General features: G+C 46.3%; 2 protein-coding genes across 2 annotated transcripts in view; one reads left to right on the top strand and one right to left on the bottom strand.

Moving 5' to 3' along the window:
* Rpn2 (Regulatory particle non-ATPase 2) overlaps positions 1–22,075 on the top strand; it is an 81,118-nt gene that overhangs the window by 22,804 nt on the left and 36,239 nt on the right. Inside the window, exons 15-17 of the mRNA XM_055077479.2 lie at positions 4,080–4,140; positions 10,891–11,018; positions 21,060–21,179. Coding sequence (XP_054933454.1) covers positions 4,080–4,140; positions 10,891–11,018; positions 21,060–21,179 — 309 coding nt within the window. The remainder of the gene's footprint in view (positions 1–4,079; positions 4,141–10,890; positions 11,019–21,059; positions 21,180–22,075) is intronic.
* On the bottom strand, positions 12,315–13,497 carry LOC140216047 (tigger transposable element-derived protein 4-like). The gene is given in 2 exon segments (XM_072286319.1): positions 12,315–12,567; positions 12,569–13,497. Coding segments are annotated over 2 exon segments (1,182 nt in total).

Genomic DNA, 22,075 nt, shown 5'->3' with positions numbered 1-22,075 from the left:
CATGATGCGAGCTCTAGCTTCACCATAGGGATATCAAGTCATTCAAAATGCTAAACACAGAGTTTGCTGTGCCTTGTTCAAACCAGTTCGGAATGTTGTGCACTAGAATAAATAATGCAACTACGAATATATGTGAGGGGGTACTTTTGATCTTTTATAAAAAGGAGTACCATATTTACTTGCATAATGATCGCACTCAAGTTATGACCACGCCCCTGAATTTTGTCAGCAAAGTTTTTTTTTTTTCTTCTTTCCTGCGTAATGATTGCACCCCGAACTTGCCGCAGAGACATGTCGTGTGCCAAGTCTAGCTGATGATGACTGTGCTTACCATCTGTCATATGCTACATGAACGACTCAAGACTTACCAAAATGGTCTGCATGCATCAAACAGATTCTTAAGCAGATGCCCCGTTTCATTCCTTTCATTACTTTCTCCACTTCCAACAAAAAAAAAATATCTGCAACAAAACTTGTCTTTGCTTTATTACTTGTAAGCTTTATAATGGTTGTAGTCAACAAAACAACTAGAAAAAAAGGCGCCTTTTGGTTTCTCTCGTCTGCACTCGTGGACACGTAACAAATTGTGGGCGGCAACGACAGTAGCCACATTCACATTGATGCGTTAGAAGTCTGCCCTATTCATATGCCGGCGCTTGTAACACAGCTAAGATATTCGCCCACCCTTAGCAGAAATATGCCGTACAGTCGAACCCGGCTATATCGAACTCGCAAAAAAACGCCTATCAGTTTGATATAGAGCATAATTCGATATAAGCCTGCTGAATGATTGGATGTCATAAAAGCACACACCAATCTTAAAATCACTTTATTGATGAAACTAGCTAAGTTTCGCATGAAATAGTCCTGCATTTCTTTCTGCTTGGGCAATTTCGCTGCCTGCGACACACACACTTCTCCACATTGTCTAAGGAGTCGGGAGCAGCTGAGGCCGCAACCTTCCGCATTCGCGCAGAAGCACCGGACTAGTGCGAGCGCACCAATCACTTCGGAGGAAGTAGACAAAGGACCATCGTTGCTTTCCTCATTGTGCCCACTTTCACTTGTGCTCGGTACGATGTCGGCAATGTAGTCTTCGTTTTCGGGCTCTCCCGTGGTCGCGACACCATCATTTGCACTCACAAACTCGTCCACTGTTGATTCGTCAACACCTTCCGGAAATTCTGACAGCTCACTCCAAGTTTCGGCAACACCGGCAACGGCTGCGTCGCATTCATCAGAATTTGCAGTCATCACCGAGCACGCGGAAGCCGGCACGGCTGAAGCAATTTCAGATGAACCACTCGTACACGACCGTGCGTACGCGTCGGGCGCCACGGGCACCGGGGCGAGAGTTTTGCCGCTTTAGCCCTAATTTCCCCCTTATTCTTCAAGATCGTCCTGAGAGTGTTCCTTGGAATCATTCACGCTGCGGGGACACACCCGACTTCTCACCGCGTTCGATCTGATTTATGGTTTCGAGCTTCACGATAAAAGGCAAATTCTGCCGCTTCATCACGACAACACTGCGGGAGAAGGCCCACAGGGCACATACACAATGGACCAGAAAAGCACCGAGACAACTCGCACTTTCGCCATTTTGCACGACGAGGGCACAAGAGCCTCTGATTGGCTGCCTGAGCAAGCACGGCGGGCGGGCGGGTCAGGATCATTTTTTGCAGTGGGGGTGTCGACGGCTCGTCCGACGTAGCGCAGTCACGGTCGAGAGAGCGGTTGGATGAAGCCGCGCCGTCGGGTTTCCCTGCAACCGCGAGGGAAAGCCAACTTCTGGGGGCACTTTTCCGACGCTCGGCGTTCGATATATCGGGAGTCGCTGCTATTTTTGTTCGATGTAAACGTAATTTTTGCTATATATACTCATTGTAACTATACCGTGCCCAGAAATTGTTCGTATTATATAGAATAATTCGATGTAAACGGGTTCGATATAGTCGGGTTCGACTGTATTAGAATAGCAGTGAAGACAAATGCCACAGTTTTCGTAGCATGCCCGCCATGTGTTTCTATGTCACTAGTAGCCAGCACGCCCATCTCTGTTTTTGTCCCCTCAACATGGCTATGTTATTGCCGCAAACTTGCCTATATTAACAATATCATTCATTATTGACACAGAAGAAACTGTTTCAATGCATGTAATGCACTCACAAAAAGAAAAATAATCGCATTCGGTGCATTCAGCTTGCTTCGTCAGCTGCCATTTCTGTTTATATGTCCTGTACTGCTACAGCGGCAGCTGCCTGTTTGTTGACCTATTGTCATCCTGCAGCAAGCAAACATGGGATGAAAAAAAAAAATTTATTTTTTTTCCTGGAAAATTTATCCTGCGTAATGATTGCACTCCTATATTCGTGCCAACATTTTTTGAAAAAAAGTTCAATCATTGTGCAAGTAAGTACGGTATATATTATTGTTATATAACTCGAAGTGAGGCACAAGGAAAGAGTAAACAATGCAAAAAAGAGGCTGCTCGTAGGGCTTTATGCATCGTTACTGCAAACTGCTATTGCAAAATAAAGTGAAAGGGCTAGTAACTGACGTATCTGTCACTCTTGGCAAGAATGATGTTGTTGTCCATAACATCTCTGGACAAACATCACTACAAAATTGCCTACGACACAATCGAACACTACAAGGCCTTATACACAGATTGCATGATGATGCACCGTGCAACTTCTAAGACCACTCACTTGACATGTGTGCATTACAGCGCCTATCATCTTACTCAAGGTTGTGATTAATATGTCTTAACCACATTGATGCAGCTCTAACTGCATTCTAAATCGGGACAAGAAAGACGGTGCAAAAGGCACAGGGGCAACTCTCAGCCCACCACTCTTGCTCAAAGCAAAGTGGCAGCAGACACATTGAGTATGGCACAGCATGGTGAGCAGGTGACAACGAAAGAAGAAAAAGGGGGGGGGGGGGGGGGGGGAGCCCCATTATATTTGCGTCATAAACCTGAATATACTGCGAAGCACATTCTGAGGCCAGAAAGCTTGAAATAAATCTCGACTTAAATTCGTGTAATCATGGTAATATATTACGATTTAAACAAGGCCTCCAGTTGCGTGAATGCTTTTTTTAAACTACCGGCTGCAGATACAAAATATTCAGTACAGTTCCCCACAAGTCCACAGCCATGTGATAATGCTCACGAAGGCTGAAATGGTGGTGGCAGCATTTAGTCAAACGTTAACAGCGAAAGTGTCGCAGGGTGTCTGAAAACCTTTTACGTCAATTATTGGGTAAACAGTGGGGATTGTTCATTGTGCACTGGCATCACACAAGCGTAGTTTATATGGGGAGACTGTTCATAATTTAACCAAGCGAGAAAGTGCAATGGGTGAAGTGTCCTGCCGATAGCTTTTCTTGAAGCCTGTGCCAACAAATCAACACAGGCATATTTTTTTTATTGACAGTAGCGATACACAACTGCAGACTGATATCTCTTAAAGGGGTTTATATTTTAGTTTTTATTGAATTGAATTGTTAAGTTTTACGTGCCAAAACCATGATTTGATTATGAGGCATGCCTTAGTGGAGGACTCCGGATGAATTTTGACTACCAGGGGTCTTTAACGTGCCCCTAATGCATGAAACACGGGCGTTTTAGCATTTTGCCCCTATGTAAATGCGACCAGCGCGGCTGGGATTTGATCCTGTGACCTCGTGCTTAGCAGCGCAACACCATAACCGCTGAACCACCGTGGCGAGTGTTATTTTTCATCACGGAACTGATAACGCAGGGAGCACCATGCATATACCGTGGCCACCTACGCTGGAGCCGCCCTCTTTTTTCCTCTAGAAATATGGCAATTTTTTTATTTTGGGTGTTTTACATTTGTTTGCCTTCATAGTATTATGCTAGCAAACACTTCATTGACAGTGTTGCTGTGATTTGTTCAGTTGTCAGAGCTGTCACTGCCAGAGCACCGCTTAGGTGGTGGGCTCTTTGGCTGATCATTCTTGCAGGCCTCATTGCAGTTTCTTTCACCATATTTCTGCTGAACTCGCGATGTGTGCTTACTGCCATTGACATAGGATTTTGGTGCATGCAGATTGTACGTCATGGAGGAAGCCTTGGTCTTGGTCTCGCTGCAATGAGTACGCACAGGGAAGGTAAGAGGCAGTGTGTCACTCCTTTTTGTATAGCCTGTTGGCTTTTTGCAAGCCCATCACAGCTTTTTTCTTTCTTTCATTCATTCTTTTTTTTTTCTCTCTCTCTTTGTCTCTTTGGAACTCTCATTATAAGTAGTAATCAACAATTGGCTACTTCTGGCCATTGTTCTGCCCATTTGACTCATTTGTCTTTGAACTATGGTGGATGATGTGTTGAGCATCACTAGTGTGGTGCAGCCTTGGTTCAGCATTTTTCTTTGTAATTCAGTTGCCAAGTGGTTTTTCACACCGTGACGGGGCCACAGAAATGCCAGAAAGATAGCACGGTCTGAGGAAATTAGTTTCAAAAGAAAGAAACATTTCCCTTTTACAGTCCAGCAACATGAAAAATTTGTTTGTAGAGCACACAGGATCTGCAACAGCTCACTTCCACATGATGCAAGATTCTACATTATTTTACGAGTATTTTTGTGTGCTTTTGGGAGACGCCGCTCCCGAGACCTTCAGTGATGGAAGTGGAGTTCACTAGACGTCCAGAGGAGACAGACGTAACAGCGTCGAGCACTCCTAGGAAGCGCAACCACCTCTTGAACGACACAGGCAGCGAGGTCACCATGCTGTACTACTGTGCTTCAGGCGAGGATCTATCGGACGACGGTGATTACTTGACAGTTATGAGGCAAAAAGGAAAGGGGAGAATTGTCACTGCTTCCTCGTCTTCAACAAAGACGACGGCGATGGCAAGGAGCGATGACACAGCTCCTACCATCCTCTTCTTGCCCAAGACGCCGACCGATGACCTGAATCAGCTAAACAGGCAAGCCATATCTGTCACACTGGAGGCTCTCGTTCCGAATGAGATTACAGATGTGAAAATCAACACCCATAAGAACATTCTCGCGGTCGATGTTGATGGAAAGATTAATGTTCGCACCATAATACCACAGAACAGCGATACTTCATCAGGTATGATTTATGATGTTGACGAGTCAATCAACGACAACGATCTGCCTATATTGGTTAAACCCGCCACAGCAGATGTCACTATTATTGAAATCCGTCGCCTCGGAGAATCACGTTGTGTGAGGATAACCTTCAAGGGAGGAAGCTTGCCGTCACACGTGAAAGTTGTATTTTTTCGTCATCCAGTGCGACCGTTCGTTCCAAGACCACTTCAGTACTGTAATTGTTTGAAGAACGGGCATGTCAGCGGCATATGCAAAAATTCGACCGTGTGTCCAAAACGCTCTGAGCAGCACAGCACTGATGCTTGCCGTGCGACTGATTTCAAGTGTGCAAATGCTCTGGTCCTCATGAAGCATCGTCGAAAGACTGCCTGAGACACAAGACAGAGCTGAAAGTCCTAAAACAAATGGTGAGAGACAACTCAACGCACAGAGAAGCCGCTGCCAAAGTGTGACGGCGTCGTGCCCACCGCAGACGATCTTCATCAACTAGAAGTACTGAGACCGTCGTAAGAAAGACGCTTCTTCCAACAGCTGGTGCTCCCAAGACACTCACCCACACTAGCAACACAGCGTCTAATGGCACATTGAATACGTCTTCTGCAAACGCCTGGCCTGCACTTCCGACATTAAGTCCTCCAGCAGAGCAAAGATCGGCAGTGGACTGCCAACACACCAATGGCGGAACAGATTGCGTGCGAGGACAAGACAAGGAAGTAATCGCTGTAATCAAGTCTCTAATAAAAGTAATTCGCGTTTTGATAAATGACATGCAGACGCCATCTGCTCGGGGTGCACTGCAAGTGCTGGACGGTCTGGATCCGGTTCTTGCGAGCCTTGAATAGCATGCACAATGGCTCTACTGCGTCAGCCGTTCTTCAGACAAGTCAAGGAAGCGTCTATTATCCAATGGAATGCCCGTGGACTGAAATCCCGTATTGCTACTTTTCGCCATTACGTTTTCACCAATCGATTCCCCATTATTGTCGTATGTGAACCGAGCCTACAGAAACCCGTCTGGATCTCAGGCTATGAACCTTATGTGTCATTGACTTGTAATGAAATCAGCAAGGTGATCATCTACATACGGCATGAACTGACTTACATTGTTTATCTAGTGCTGCCACATGACAGTAATCAGTATGTCTGTTTGATCGTGAAAAAGCGCAAACTTTCATTTACTCTAGTGGGCGCTTACCTTTCTCCATCAAGTGGTTTCGGCAGACAGAGACTGAGTGGCATTATAGATGCGACTCCTGGTCTATGGATTGTTGTTGGGGACTTTAACGCACATCATTCACTTTAGGGAAGCGTCAAGGTAAATTCCAAATGAAGAAAGCTCGTTTTCTTTGCCTGTGACCATTAACTTTGCTGTCTAGACGACGGCAGTCCCACGTTTCTGCACGGCCGGACGTGTAGTAGTTGTTAAAACTTGGCTTTTGTCTCGCGATGCCTCATGCGCTCTGTCCTTTGGTTCTCAGATATAGAAACCCACGGAAGCGACCACATTCCTACCTACCTGAAGATTAAAGGCCTAACCAAATCCATCCCATCCACTTTTAAACAAACAATAGATTGGCTCGTGTTTAAATCACTTATGGAAGATGCTTGCCACCAAGGCTTTTCGGCAACGCTAGAAATTCAGATCGCCAAGGCTATGCAGGATGCTATGCATTCATTTCGGCCATTGGAGAAATACACAGATTTTGATGCGGAAATACAGAGCCTCGTGCAATCCGCCAGCGAGTGGAGCGGCGGTACAGATGGACTAAATCGGTTTACGACCTGAGAGAGGCCAGACGCATTCAACAGAAAATTTGTCATTTTGCTGTGCTGCAAAATCAACGCTGGAAATCCTTTTGTGAGTCTCGATCCGTGTAAACCTCTGTCAGTTGCCTGGAGAACAGTCCACTGACTTCGAACAGCTCCTCAACAGCACCGGCCATTTAAATCTCTAGTCCTCCATCAAGGACGCCGAGAAGTCGACGTAGCCGAAGATTACTGCACAAGGATCACAGGTCCGGCGTTCACTTATTCACCTTGCACACCTATTCCTATTATTGTCCCCCCCTTGCTCCCGAGGTCCTCGTATGGACGCTCCTTTCTCCATCGAAGAACTGGAGGCCACACTTGCTGGGTGCAGACGATCTTCGTTACCAGGACCCGATGACATCACATACTCTGCGCTTGCAAACCTTGGTCAAGAGGCCAGAGATGCACTTCTTGGCCTATACAATGCATCATGGCGTGACGGCCTGGTTCCTACCATGTGGAAATCCAGTCGCCTTGTTCCACTCCACAAACCTGGCAAGTCTCCACTGGATTTGTTATCTTACCGTCCGATAGCACTGGCCAGCTGTTTTGGCAATGTAATGGAGAGAATGTTCCTTACACGGTTAGAATGGTACTTGGAGTTTTACATCGTCTATCAAAAGGTAATGGCTGGCTTTCGACGCGGACGCACGATCGTCAATAGATAGCGTTATTGACCTGTCTGTTATTGTACTCATGGGCACGCAACAAATCGTGAGCGGCAACTGTAGTAGCCACATTTACACTGATACGTTAGAAGTGGGCCCTATTCATACACCGACACTTGTAACACAGCTAAGATATTCACCCACCCTTAGCGGAAACGTGCCGTACAGTCGATCCCGGGTATATCAAACCCAGATATATCTAATTATTGTCTATATCGAACAGTTGAAAAATCCCCTTGGGAATCCCATGCAAAAGTATAGCGCTATTGTTCGCGTATACAGAACTCCCGTGCACCGACATATCAATGTATCAAACTCCGTGCTGAGCTGCGCCCCGACAAGTGCGCTTCTCCCACTATACCCCACCCTTGCAAGTGCTCTTATCCCATCGCATCCCACCCCCGCAGGTGCGCTTCTCCTCACGAAGCTCTCGCGATGTTCCTGCGATCTCACGCGCGCCGCCCTGCACTCTGAGAAAGGGGCGTGTGGGTAAAAGGCACGTGACGAGGAGTACTTGGAGTGCGATTGGGTGTGAAAGGGAAGCGGGAGGGAGAAACCACGCTGACCGCAGGCACCCGTTTCCTGTGTTTTGGTTGGCTGACACCGCTGGCGCAGCGAGACTAACGAGGTCAGTGCAGCTTGGGCTTGTGGTAGTGTGGAGATGTGGAGCGGTGCGTCTTTCAATTCACTTTGTTCCTTTTATTCTCGAGGCCAACGCGAAGGCTTGAGACTCGTGTGGTGCAGTGCATTTTTCTTTCCGCGTTTGGCACGTGTTCCGGAGCCATGGCCGTGAAATTGGATTTTTCAACAAAGGCGGACATCATTCGACGGGTGGAGGCTGGCGAGAAAAAGTTGTCGGTCACCGCGGCATTCGGAATTCCTCGCAACACCCTGAGTACGATCCTCAAGAACAAAGCCGATGTTAAGCTGAACGCAGTGCAGTCCAGTCGCCCTGGAGCGTGTCGTGTGCGCGTCCCAACCTTTGACAAGGTCGAGAAGGCATTGTACGCCTGGTTTTTGGAGACACATGGCAAGAACATACCTGTTGACAGCCCAATGCTCATGGAGAAGGCCAAATGGTTTGCTGTGGCCTTCGGAGAAGAAAGCTTCACTGGTGGCACTGGTTGGCAGCAGCGATTTAAGAGTCGCTACAGCATCGTCGGAAAGACTATTTCGGGCAAAAGCGAGGCGACTAGCACAAGTCGCATAGAGAAGTGGTTGTCTGAAGAGTGGCCAAATATTTCCGACAGCTTTTCGCCGTCGCAAATATTCAAAGCAGATGAGACGGCACTGTTTTGGCTAATGCTGCCAAACAAGACTCTGCATCTGAAGGGCACTGCATGCCATGGTGAAAAGAACAGCAAAGTGTGCGTTGATTTTGCTTGCTGCAAATATGAATGGGTCATGCAAACTACGGCCGTTTGTCATTGGAAAGGGCAGGTCGCCACGCTGCTTTAAGAACGTGAAAATCCTCCCGGTTCGATACGCGTCCAATAAGAAAGCTTGGATGACACGCGATTTTTTCGTTGAGTGGCTGCAGGCGTGGGATGCCGAACTGGAGAAGTCTGGCCGCAAAGTTAGTCTTCTTCTTGACAATTGTTCGGCCCATCATGTCGTCTGCCCATTTAAGCAGATCACCCTCAAGTTTCTGACACCAAACTTAAGGGTAAAACTTCAGCCTCTCGACTAAGGCATTGTGACGACGACTGGTGCAGAGGCTCCTAATCAACCTTCGATTAGGAATCAAACTCAAGGTGGACCTCCTCGGAGCCATTCAAATGCTGGCTGGTGCTTGGAACGACGTGAAGAAAAGCACAATTGGGAACTGCTTCCACAAAGCAGGCTTTGTGGTAGCTGCAGACGACAGATGTCTTGACACTGAAGACGACGCTGGATGCCTGGACAGCGAATTTCGTGTGCTCTCGGCATACCCAGGCGCCACCCAGGCGGCGTTATAGCACGCGATTTCGTCAGCGCTGACGACGGCGTGCTAGCTGTAGCGGATCGCGCTGATGCAGAGATTGTGGCTGACATCATGGGTGACGAGGACGCAGACTTGAGCAGCGGCGAAGGTTCCGACGAAGAGGACCAACCAATATGCACTGCAGCTGAACTTGCATCAGCTCTCAGCGTCATTCGCCGCTGTTGTGGCACAATGGAAGGAGCTGGCCTTTCTCATTTGGACACTGTCAACAAACTTGACGACAGCTTAATGAACTTGATGGTGCAGAAGAAAAAGCAAGCAAAGGTCACAGATGTTTTTCTTCCGAAATAAAGTGCTCTGGTCATCGCGTTGTTTTTGTTTTTTTACACACCTTGGAGGCACAGATCGGTAAGTTCCCGTTAGTCACGACATCGGGAAACTGCCTTGAGATGTGTGGAGTTGTTAGAGAAGCTTTTGACATGTATATTTTATATTTCAAATTATCGATATATCGAACTATTTCGTGATCCCCTTCGAGTTCGATATATTCGGGATTGACTGTATTAGGATAGTAGTGAAGACAAATGCTGCAGTCTTTCAGCATGCCCGCCATGTGTTTCTATGTCAGTGGCGGCTAAGCGTGCCCATCTCTGTTTCTGTCCCCTCAAAATGGACATGGCTACGTTATACCACAGGCTTGCCAATATTAACAATATTATTGCTGATACGGAAGAAACTGTTTCAGTGCGCGTAATGTACCCATGAGAAGAAAAAAATTTATAGTTCTGCGCGTTCGGCTTGCTCCGCCAGCCACCATTTTTGTTTTGGTTTCCCACACTGTTACAGCGGCAGCCGGCTGCTGTTTGTTGACCTGTGGTCACCCTGCAGAAAATGTGGGTTGAAGAAAACAAAGTTTCTTTTCACAGAAAATTTCATCCGCATAATGATAGCGCCCCTGAATTTGTGTCAATTTTTTTACAAAAAAGTGTGATCATTATGTGAGTAAATACGGTAAACATCCTCTACATGAACCTTGTGCATTCACTTTTTTTTCTATTTCTTCTGTCTGTGTCATTGGGTGAGCAAAATGGCAATGGAAGGTTTCCAAAATTCGAGATGCGAGTTATATTCTAATTGCTTTTATATTGAAACTCACTTGGTGAATAACTGTCGATTGTACTAGCTGATTTCTGCCATTTATTTTGCATGTGTCGTCACTCAGTGTTGAAAAGTGGCTTGAATTGCAGTCAGCATCCTCACAAATAGTGTTGTACAGCCCATTTGACAGACATGTGAATGAAATTTTATTGTACAAATGCAGTTTGATGTTTTCTCAGCAGCTCACAAGAGGATGCAATAAGCATATGTCCATTGGTTTCAGACATCTATGAGCAGCTGAAGCACACGCTGTACCAGGATGATGCGGTCGCTGGAGAAGCTGCAGGCATCGCCATGGGCCTGGTCATGCTGGGCTCAAATTCACACTCCACACTTGGTGATATGATTGCAGTGAGTATAGTTTTCGTTTGTCAAAAATGCACTTTTAGATTTATCTTGCAATGATAGCTGTGTGACGGGACACACTGTGGGATTTTTGGTCGTACAGATGTGTGAATAAAATTTTAGCTGAAATTCAAATTAAATAGCTGAATATCAAGCTGATTAGACCGTTGGGCATGTTTGGGCAGCAGTGCTCCAAGGAACAACAAATCTGAGAACATGAAATATACTATGTCGCAAACACATGTTGTTTCTTAGTTGTTGCTGCTCAAGAATTAGGTTCCTCACTACCACTGCTAAAAATGAACTTTATTTAGACTGCATTCTGCCATGAACTATGTTACCTCGTACATGTATGTGTCTGTATTTCTATAAGGGCATTGAGAGTTTGGCCTCCTTCAGAGCTTAGTCATGTAGTGGTTGAGCTTGCTGCATTTTCAAGTCTGAAACTGAGGCTGAGAATTGCATTTTATTCAGACCATTATTTCATGTGTGTAATAGTTTTGCTAGCACAATAGTTGTCATGCTGACGACAAGATTTGAACATAAAAAATTAATGGACCTGAGCACCACTGTCTTGACTTTAACCCTCATTCACTAATGTAACTCACAATAAATAGCAGGCCTTCATATCCCATATCATGAAACTTGGAACATTACCCCATCAATAGGGGTAATCTTAAGCCCTTGTTAGCATCAATAATGTGTTTTCATAAATTGACAAAAAACATAATTACAAGCAGCAGTAAAGTTGAAAGGAGAAAGAAAATATTGCCACGGTGACCTGCTTAGGTTTTCCAAAAAAGCTGAGATGAGAGTTAAGACAAACAAGACAGGGCTCATATGTGGGCGCTGACATGGACCAAGTTGTTGATTATGCTGCAGCATTTGCAAGTGTTTGCATGAGCTTGCTTCATGGTTTGCAGCACTCCGTGCTTGTAGCAACAGCTATCGCATAACTTTTTTCCTTTGTACCCTCTGTGAAGAAACATTCAAGCTGTGTGAAGGCAACTTTGTGGCGTTTATGGTGATGTGATAATGGCATTCGTAACGCCATTGCAGATTGCCTAGTATGTTTCACAACTGCTCCACGTGTTGCTTCTGAAAGACCTAGCCAAGTAGTCAACGTATCTTTGTCAGTCCTGCTAACTTAAAATACAGTCAAACATTTAAGGGCAGATGCTACACTTGAAAGCCAACTTTTTTATACAGTAGTCGACCGATTTTCTGAACCTGGAGAGGACCGAAAAATAGTCTGTATAAAAGAACGGTCTGAAAAATCCGTGAGTCGCAAAACTAGTCCTGCTAAACTGGACTGAGAAAGTCATGGATTGTCCCTTGTTTTAAATTCCTGCTTATTGTAATGACATCAGCTTGCATCTGTGCAAGCGTCATGTTATTTTCATACACACTAGACAACAATTTTAGAGGGTTGGCAATGTCTTGCGTTGATGTTTGTGGGCGGCCAGAGGTGTCGTCGTTGGAGTCCGAGTCGCTTTGTGGCGGTGCGGTCACCTGGTGCACGATCTCGTCGTCCGTAAGCTCTGCGCACTACTCTGTTGTTGTCAATCGCGGCAAACTCGTGAAAAGTAACAGCAGTGGGAAGGTCCATCCCACTGCTGCGCAAGTCAGCAATCAGCTCCTCGCTGGTGTCGAAGTCTTCAGTGGTACCGTTTGCCTCTTCAATCACGGGCTCTTCATAGTTGCAAAATCCAGCATGCCTAGAATATTTTGCAATTGTCGAAGGCTGAACAGCCTTCCAGGCATCTGCTAGCATGTTGAGTAGCGAGACCAGGTTAACGGAGTACGTCTTCCTGTTGTCAAAACACATCGGTGTGTGGCCAAGTAAACGGGCCCGGTAGTGCACCTTGAGGTTTTTAATGACCCTTTGGTCCATCGGCTGGAGCACACTCATTGTATTTGGCGGCAAGAATTCAAGACGAATAGCTTGCAGGTTGTTTACGGTGCTGTGCGCCCCGCAGTTGTCTACGACTATTACCACTTGCCTCTTCTGGCGCTCAAACATCCGGTCCAGACGGTGAACGTAATCTTCGAACAAGCTTTGTGTAATCCAGGCCTTTGTATTGCTGCTGTACCACACAGGCAGGTTCTTTGCACCCATGAAGCAACGCAGGTTTTTCGCCTTCCCTATCACTAGAAAGGGCAGCTTCTTGGTGCCAACCGTATTTGCCCCGACAATGACAATTACCCTCTCCTTACTATGCTTCCCACCAGCACAGGCCTCATTAGTAAAGGAAAGTGAACGGTCCAGCAGCATTTTGAAGAATAGGCCTGTCTTGTCACAATTAAAAATGTCTGCAGGAGCATGCTCTTGTAGCAGAGCCTTGAACTTACTCGTCCGGTAATCCGTGAGAGTAGATTGATCCACGGCACTGCTCTCCCCACAAACTTTCTTGAAAGAATCTCCGTGCCTTTTCTTAAACCCACGGATCCACCCATCGGTGAACTTGAAGTCCTGAATGCCCATTTTTAAAGCGAACATCTCTGCTTTCTGCTTGAACATCTTGCCCGAAACAGGAAGGTTCTTTGCTAGGACTCCTTTCAACCACAGCTGCAGGACCTCTTCAAGCTTCGGATGTTGTCCTTTCCAGTCATGTTTTGTAGTTTTGCAGTGCGACTGGTCTACTGCAGACAAGATGTTTTCTTTGTTTTTTACGTAATCAGACAAGGCCTGTTAGAGATATTAAACTCCTTCGCGACGTCGACTTGGTTCCGTCCATGCTCGATAAACCTGATGATGACGACCTTCTTGTCCAGCGTCATGGTCCAATATTTTCCACGCTTCTTCGACACATTCGGTGGAGGCGGGTGAAGAGGAGGGGCCGTGGTATCAAAAATGCGTCGGTGTTGCGCTGAATGAATGGCCGCAACACACTGAAATAGCGGTGATATGTTGTACGGCGGCTAATGGTGGCAAGCGATGGTTTCAAAAACATGGCACTGTACTGGACAAAAGCCGGCGGATCGCTGCTGGACGAAAGCATGCACGACACCACCTACGACACAGAGGTAAAAACTGATGATGGTGGTGTTTATCATGAGCGTCGCCTAGCAGTCATAGGTGATGTCCAAAACTGGCCGCGCCTGACCGGTTTCCAGATCTCAAAATTGCTTCTGCCGCAGGCTACAGGCAAAAGCATGGCCTAAGATCGGCGTTTCTTACAACAGGCGCCACCGTTGCCGCGTGGATTTGGACGCCTCCTGTACTTGCTAATCAAATTACTATACCGGTCCAAGCCAGCTCACATCCTATCCGAAGCTAGTCAGGCGGCTCGAGATTCAAAATGGCACCGTCCCTGACTTGTAGCGTTGGTCCGTCATGGCAAATTTTGTCCAGAAAATCGAACTTCTGGCTTTATGTTGTCCTAAAAATCGGTTGCGAAAATGCATTAGCTCTGTGGGAACCTTGATGGTGCATTTATGAAGTCCGGAATATCCATTAAGTCCAAATTTTTGGAGTACGAAAAATCGGTCGGCTACTCTATATGGATAAACTTTAACCAAATGTGCACATTTTGATGTGCTGATTCCAGAAATGTAGTATACGCGATCTAACGAAACTCGATTTTACGAAGTTCCCAATCTAATGAAATTTCCATTCCCTGGCAGGTACCCATAGGGTTCAATGTTGTCATCAACCCAAATTAACGAAACTAACTTGGCCGAACTCGATTTAACGAAGCTTTTTCCTGAAATAAATGAGTAAGAAAAGCAGTGATTTCTTTCTAATTTTGACACAGACGGGTTTTTCTTCGAGCGTGCGCTCTAAAGCTATCGTATTAAAACATCTAGGCACCCTAGTCACGGCCCTAGCTTTATTTTGACGAGGCTGCACACCGTGCCCATGCACTAAACACCACCTCGATAGTAGCGACGATGGTTGCTTTTGTTATTCCATGGTTTATGCAACAGATGGCTGGATTAGTGGCAAATACAATGCTGCTGTAGCTTTTGCATGTCGCTACGTTACAGTATCAGATTTTGAAGGACTGAAAAATTCCTTACTTGATTTTACAAACTTCCCAATTTAACAAAATAATTTGAGCGGGGTCATCACTTTGTTAAATAGAGTTTCGACTGTATACGAGTAGTATCTGATATACTGTAGAAATTAGGTTCTTTTGTTTCGAAGAAAATTAGCATGTAGACAAAAAACACAGTCATTAGGATATAGAAATAATCTAGAATATCTAAGGTGTGCGCCAGGATATAAACCAATATTTTAGGTCAAATTGAACTTAGAACAAATTGAACAAATTGAAAACGAAGTTTGGGGCCCATCAAAGTTGCCTGAAAAAAATGTGATATTTAAGAAGGGAAGCGTATGACTAAGTAAATGAACTTTCTGAAGAAAATATTACACTAAAATTGGGCTTAGTGCAAACTCTATGCATTTATTTTTTGGTAAAGAGAGAATTATTATTACTATAGCTAAAATAGAATAGAAGCTATGTTCTCTCCAAAATTGCAAGTGTGTCAAAATTGTTGTTTTAAGAAATCAAGGGAAAACATTTCAAAGCATCTTTATTGTGACATAACTTCAAATTCTTATGGAAATGAAGGGTCTTGGAATCTTATGGAATGAATCTTATTAAAGTTAAGGGTTTTAGAGATGAAAAAAGAATGACAAGACCCAAAATGTAATTTTAGGGCCAATTTTTTTCTTTTGAAAAACAGTAATATCTCGTTATAACGAAGTCAGCGGGACAACGGAAAGATTCGTTATAAGCGGTAATTCGATATAAGCAACCACTCGAGAAAAAGCAGTCGAGCTTTAATTGTGCCACAACTGTGAGGAAGTCATTATACAATGTATTCAGGGAAGCAAAACTTTATTCAGGCGCAAAAAAGCCAGTGAGCTTTGGTTGTTTCAAGTTCTTACCGTGTGCAAGCAACCCCTACTCTAATTTGATCAAGCATTGCACGAGGCCGTAGTCCCAGTCTATGCATTCAACCTTATTTCGCAGCAGGCGTAGGTACTCCCGCGTCTGCACCATAGTTGGCACTTCATGTGGCTCTTCATCCTCGTCGGGGCCACCAACAGTGTCAGTTAGTATCTCCGCATCCATTGCTAGGGCGACCGCACCAGCAATCTGTAGGAACAGCCTTGTACAGATCGCTGCAAGTCCAGTCATCGTCAAGCTATAGTCATTGTCAGGGTCGCTGACGACGGCGCGGGAAAAGCCAGCGTGTGCAAAGCAGTTGGCAACCTTCGAAGGTGCGAGTTTATTCCATGAAAAGTTCAGCAAGTGGATTGCACCAAATAAGCCAATGTTGTACCTCTTGCTGGCATCGTATGGTGAGAGCATGCGCTTGCGGTGCAGCTTCCGGGTGGTCTTAGTGATGCCTTGATCCATTGGTTGCAGTACTGTGGTTGTGTTTGCAGGCAAAAATTCCACAGCAATCGCCTCGAGGTTGTCGATCTTCCCGTGGCTTGGACAGTTGTCTTTGCGTCGAGCCGTCTATCCAGAAGGTGCACATAGTCTTCAAGAATAGTAGCAGTCATCCACGCTTGCTTTTTACTTCTGTAGATGCATTCCTTGGGAATAGCTGTGTTTCAGAAGTACCACGGCTTCTCCGCCTTTCCCAATATCAACAAGGGAAGCTTGTCCTCGCCTGTTGCATTGGCACCGAACAGCACTGTGACACGCTCCTTGCTCTGTTTTCCTCAGGATGAGGATCCGCCAGTGATAGTGAACATGTGATTTGGTAGCATCTTGTAGAAAAATGCAGTCTCATCTAGGTTGCAGATGTTGGGGGTTTCTCACCCGTGCTCTTAGGACAAAGGAACGACAACACAGTAGTGCAAACAATCACCAGGGCATTTATTGCACCTTTAATAGACTAATGCCTGCTAGCCGAGTTGCTGCCCACAATACATGCCGATGGGCGTGCGGCGGTAGTTCAACTAACTGCGACCGTATAGAGTGAATATTTTCACCCCATGCTGGACACTAACGCATGGTTGTCTGTGCGTACGGTCACGCGAATGTTGGTGTGTTTGAACGATTGTGTTCATCCATTCCGGTGTCCCATTCCTAGGCCATGCGAGATGGTCTCGCAAAAGCATAGATGGAAGCACGTGTGGAACGTCTCCCCCACTTGCTGATCCCGAGGCAAAGAACACAAGCCTACTCCCTGTCGCGCCCAACCAACCCTGCCGTTAGGTGGTGCTTGAAGTGCCACACTAGTGTCCTCTCTCGTAATGCACTGCAACAAGACCAACCATGGCCGGCGCTAAGCTACGTGGAGAAGCCGAATCACAGGAGAGGCGAGACATGCGTGGAAAACAACATATAAGGGGACGCGTGAGGGTCGGGCAGCCCCACAACTTTTCAAGTAGAGCTTGGAGCTAAATTTGGCGCCATGTGTCTAGAATGTCACGGTTCACGGCTGCGTTTTCGCCAACGATCGACTTCGAGGTCACGCTGTGTCGTTTCCTGAACCGCTCAAGCCAGCCATTGCTGCACTTGAAATCTTTATGGCCCATTTGGAGCGCAAAAGCTTTGGCTTTTGTAGTAAGTGCAGGTCCATGTACGGGGAGATTTGCACACCTGGCATTCTTCAACCACTGTAGAAGTGCACCTTCCACTTCGGGGTATTTCGAATCGTGATTCGTCTTTCTCTTCGCTGAGAAGCTCTTTTCAAAGCCATCCAGAACAGCTTCCTTGTTTTTCAATACAGCTGATAATGACAGCAGTATTCCGAATTCCTTTGTGGCGTCATTTTTCTGCGGGCCACCTCTTTCGACTTCTTTTATCGGCAGAACTTTCTCCCCCAAAGTCAGGCACTTTTACTCGGAGACCGAGGCAACAGAGCCATTTATCACTGTAGACCACAAAAGCACACGCGAGGCTTGCCTAACGAAGCACTCCGAATAACACACGATCACATGGCCTGCAGCACAGGTCCAACCGCACGCGCCGTTTGCGCCAAGGTTACTGAAGGCGGTGGCCGATGCAGAAAGCTGAAGCTTCAAAGTGTCATCAGGGCAAGGGCAGTCCAGAGGGCCCATGATGTCGCTGAAAGGCTTGGCCTGACAGTGCCAACGTGGGAGCGGCCCGCCTTGGCTTAAGAAGTCGAGCCTCCGGACCTCATTACAATAAAAGTTTTCACACACACACATCTCACTTTCCTCATCAGTGTGCTCTGGTAATGGCGACGGTTGCAATGGCGGGCTTGGCATCAGCTTCACGTGTAGCGGAAGAAAGGCGATCGGAGTTGTAGAGACCAAGAAGTAGAAACCGGAGAAGGGCACCCATTGGTGGAAGATTGTGCTTGGGAGGGCAGGCCGGAAGAGGGCAGCTTTGGAGGAGCAGCAGCAGCCTCTAAACTGGCAGCGAGGAGTTATGGTGGCAAGTGAGAGGAGGGACTGGCGTCCAAACAGCTTGCAGACTGGAGAACGAATAAAGAGTGGGGGGAAGCAGCGGCTGCTTCGGGCTGCCCGCCTCGTTTTCCGCCTGCTTTGCCCACTCGGCGAGGAGGTTTTTGCCGCTTCCCGCTTTCAGCCTGCCCGCTTTGCCCGCCCCGCCTTCGGTGTGAATGCGCCTTAAGTGCTGTGGCTCAAGCCTGAGGTTGTGTCGTGCTCATAAAACGATTAGCCGCTCATTGTGGGTATGCAGCACGATCGTGAAAACTAAGCGGTTTTGGAGAAGGCGCTTTGCATGATCACTGGGCAATTTTTTTCCCGAGGCGTGCCGCCGTGAAGTTTTCAAAACGAGAGTTTTTCAGCACACCGTTGTCGACACTGTGCAAATTCTATGGTTCGAGTGTCGGTGTTTGCGCACCGTCACGTCCGCGCCATTGAAAAATGTCTAGGAACAGAATTCACTGACCCCATCGTGCATTTAGACAGTTTGTCTAAAGTCAGATGGGGCGAATCTAGCATGACAGGCTCGAGAAAATCGCCAGGGAAACATTAGCTTGTGTTGACCCGCCATGTTGGTAGCCTTGCTCGCCGCTGGCGATGCTAAGATTTTTCGTGTTTTCAGCAAGTTAAGGTCGATTTGCACCATGAAAAGTGCAATGAAGGTAGGGGTGGTGTTTTATTGCGATGCAGGCTGATTATGGAGAGGGGCGAGCAAATTTCTAGACTGGCTTCCTCAAAGTCGTCTTTCAAATTTGTCAGTGTAGCTCCTGGCATTGAACATGGCACTTATAATCGGAGGGACACTTCTTTTGTGCTTTTCGGAATGTTTCAATACCATATCTGCTCTTCAGAGCAATAAAACTTTGCTCATCGTGCGTACCCCATGGAATGCTATGACGCAAGTCTGCCCGCGGTTTTCTAGCTACTTTTCGGCATCCAAGAGACCAGGTTTTCTGGCATCGTACAGTGAAGGAAAACTTCATTTCCATGTGGATTCTGTCACAGGGCACACCAGCGATGCGATTGCGACCGAGCTTAATGATTTGGGCGGGCTACACCATGGAATTTGACAGCTTCTGTTCGCTCCCCAGTAAACAGCTGGGAGCACTCGGCACTCGCTTGGTACCCATTACCAGGTGGTCGTCGGTCGTGGGTTTGGTACATTTGTGGTCCGTTCCGTGCATGCATGATACTAATTCGTTGGCGGTATTAATTTGACACTGCATGCGCAAAAGGGTCGCCGCCGCTCTAAGCAGGTCAAGCTCTTCGTGCACTTCGACTAATGCGGCTTAAAATGCATGCGTTTGGGTCAGGACCGGAATAAATTTCGAATAAAGCGATTATCTCGAGTAAAGCGATTTTGTTATTACGAGGGATTACTGTACTATTGTATACTTGTTATGAGCAACATGCTGATACTAGAAAAAAAATATATAAAAAATTGTGATTGAGTACAGTGTGCAAGAAATGCAAGTGTGATGCCTCTGACAGGCCGGCAAAGGGCCTCCTGTCAATCTTGATGTCTCCTTGGTGGCTTGCTATGACGATACGTAGCACGTGAATGACACTTAATTTGCAAACATGCTTCGCACCATTATTAATATGCAACCATACAATCTGTTTGATCACATAGGATAGTTTGGTTGGTTTACCAGCTGTGGGCCAGCTAAGCCAAGGCACTAGCCAAGACGTGCATGGATGTCCAAAATGTGCCGTTTTGAGTTCCTCTTGCTAAATAGGCATCTTTTTTTACCAGAAAAGGTGTTTTGAGGTGTGAGCAAGCAAATATTCGCTTTGCTGTTTCTAGTGTTTCTAAGATATTGCATCTTTGGTTCCATTGTAGCAGTAGAATTCTCGGTGAAATAATATATGACCAACTAAATTTTAGATTAACTTTGTTAAATTCAATAACTATTAATTTCTGTGTTCGTTATATTGAGGTTTGACTGCATTTGATACACACCAGCCTTAGTCACAGGACGCAAACTTGTAAATTGCAATATAGCCAAAACTATAATCTAAGTGCATTGGGCTAAGTATAGCCACACTGCACTGTGTTAACATTGAACTGTATTGCCTGTAAGTTGCAAAAACAAGAGGAGCTAGGGATTGCAAACGCAACGGCAAGTTGCTCAATGATCAGGAGCTGTGACACTAAACAGATGTAGGCACCAGGACTTTCAAGCAGGGAGGGGCTGTTGAGAGAACTGCAAGATGTGGTAGCTTGCATAATGCGTCACTGGTCCTGGAGTGGCCTTGAGCCATAGTCAAACCAAAAATGCATGGTGTGAGGTGAGCATTAGTGAACCCATAGCTGTTAGCTGGTGACTGCCCTCTTTGTTTGCAGACAACAAAGTTGTACCCAACAGGGAATATGTGATGAAACTAGTCCTAGCTTTCAGCTGTTATGATCCTGAAACCACCTCCTACACTTGTGAGCTTTTTTCTGTACACCAAGCAGTAATTGCAGCCTAAAGGACCATGGTTTTAGACTCAGCAAATGTCTGTTATACTAATATTTAAGACTGCTTAGTGGCCTATAGCATGTGTCGTGGCAGAAGTTTGGTATGCTCATTAAGGTGTTCATTGTCACCTGACTGAGCACATGCCCGTGGTGTGGTTTGAGCCTCTCACAATTTGAATACACTGTCCTCCTGCAGTATGCTCACGAGACACAGCATGAGAAGATCCTGCGTGGCCTGTCAGTGGGCATAGCACTGGTGCTGTACGGGCGTCTTGAGGAGGCTGACACTCAGATCGATGCCTTGGCAAAGGACAAGGTGAGCTTGCTACATATATTGGCACAGTATATTAGGCTCTGTGCTTAGGATCTGAGAGAGGAAAAATAATATCAGAGTCCTTCTATGATTTTAAAGCAAAGCTTTCTTTGCCTCTTCTGTCGACTTCCCACTGCTGCTGCTGCTGCTGTTTCTGTTGTCTGGCACGCAGCGTGAGGGGGTGGTTTAGAGCATGTGTATACATGACAGCAGTGCGGCAGAGATGAAAGATGACACGGTAAACTCGTTTGGACCTTTGAGCCATGTCAAATGTGCACAGTGTCCTCTGGAGCTCCCTGCGCATCGCCATATTAGCCCCTTGACAGCTTTAATTATCTGTGACCCCCCACAAAAGCATAGCAGAAATTGCAGGGCTTACCTTTCTACTAACGTGCAAGTCCAGAGGGAAGCTAGATAAAATGTTAGAGTGCAGGGGAGAGAGGAGGCAGAGAATGGGTAGAACCGACGCAGTCACAAAAGAAGTGAATAACAGCCTTGCCAGCTTTCGCTCGCAGTTCCCATACAAGCGGGGAAGGGGAGGGAGGGATTGGGAGGTGAGGTGAGAAAGCAAGGAAACACGACGACTACAGATACGACATTGGTTGCGGGAAATTATATAAATTTAAATTCAGGATACGGTATGATACATTTCTGAAAAATAAACACCATGCAAAATTATCAGGTGGACAACTTACGCAGGGCGTGCGGAAGCAAGCCGCATTAAAGTGCACCGTAGGGTCTAGGCAACGCCACAGAACCAGTCACACGTCAAATCAACGCTCCTGTGTCACCATGGTAGCTTTGCAGCTGTGGCATTGCTCGAGGTTGTGGGTTTGATCCCGAGCGCGGCAGCCGTGTTTCGACGGGGTTGAAATAAAAAACTTGCGTGCACTTAGATT

This window comes from Dermacentor andersoni, chromosome 2 (assembly GCF_023375885.2).
Source record: "Dermacentor andersoni chromosome 2, qqDerAnde1_hic_scaffold, whole genome shotgun sequence".
NCBI lineage: Eukaryota > Metazoa > Arthropoda > Arachnida > Ixodida > Ixodidae > Dermacentor > Dermacentor andersoni.
The sequence above is the reverse complement of the archived record's forward strand: the minus strand, read 5'-3'. Positions and strand labels throughout refer to the sequence as shown.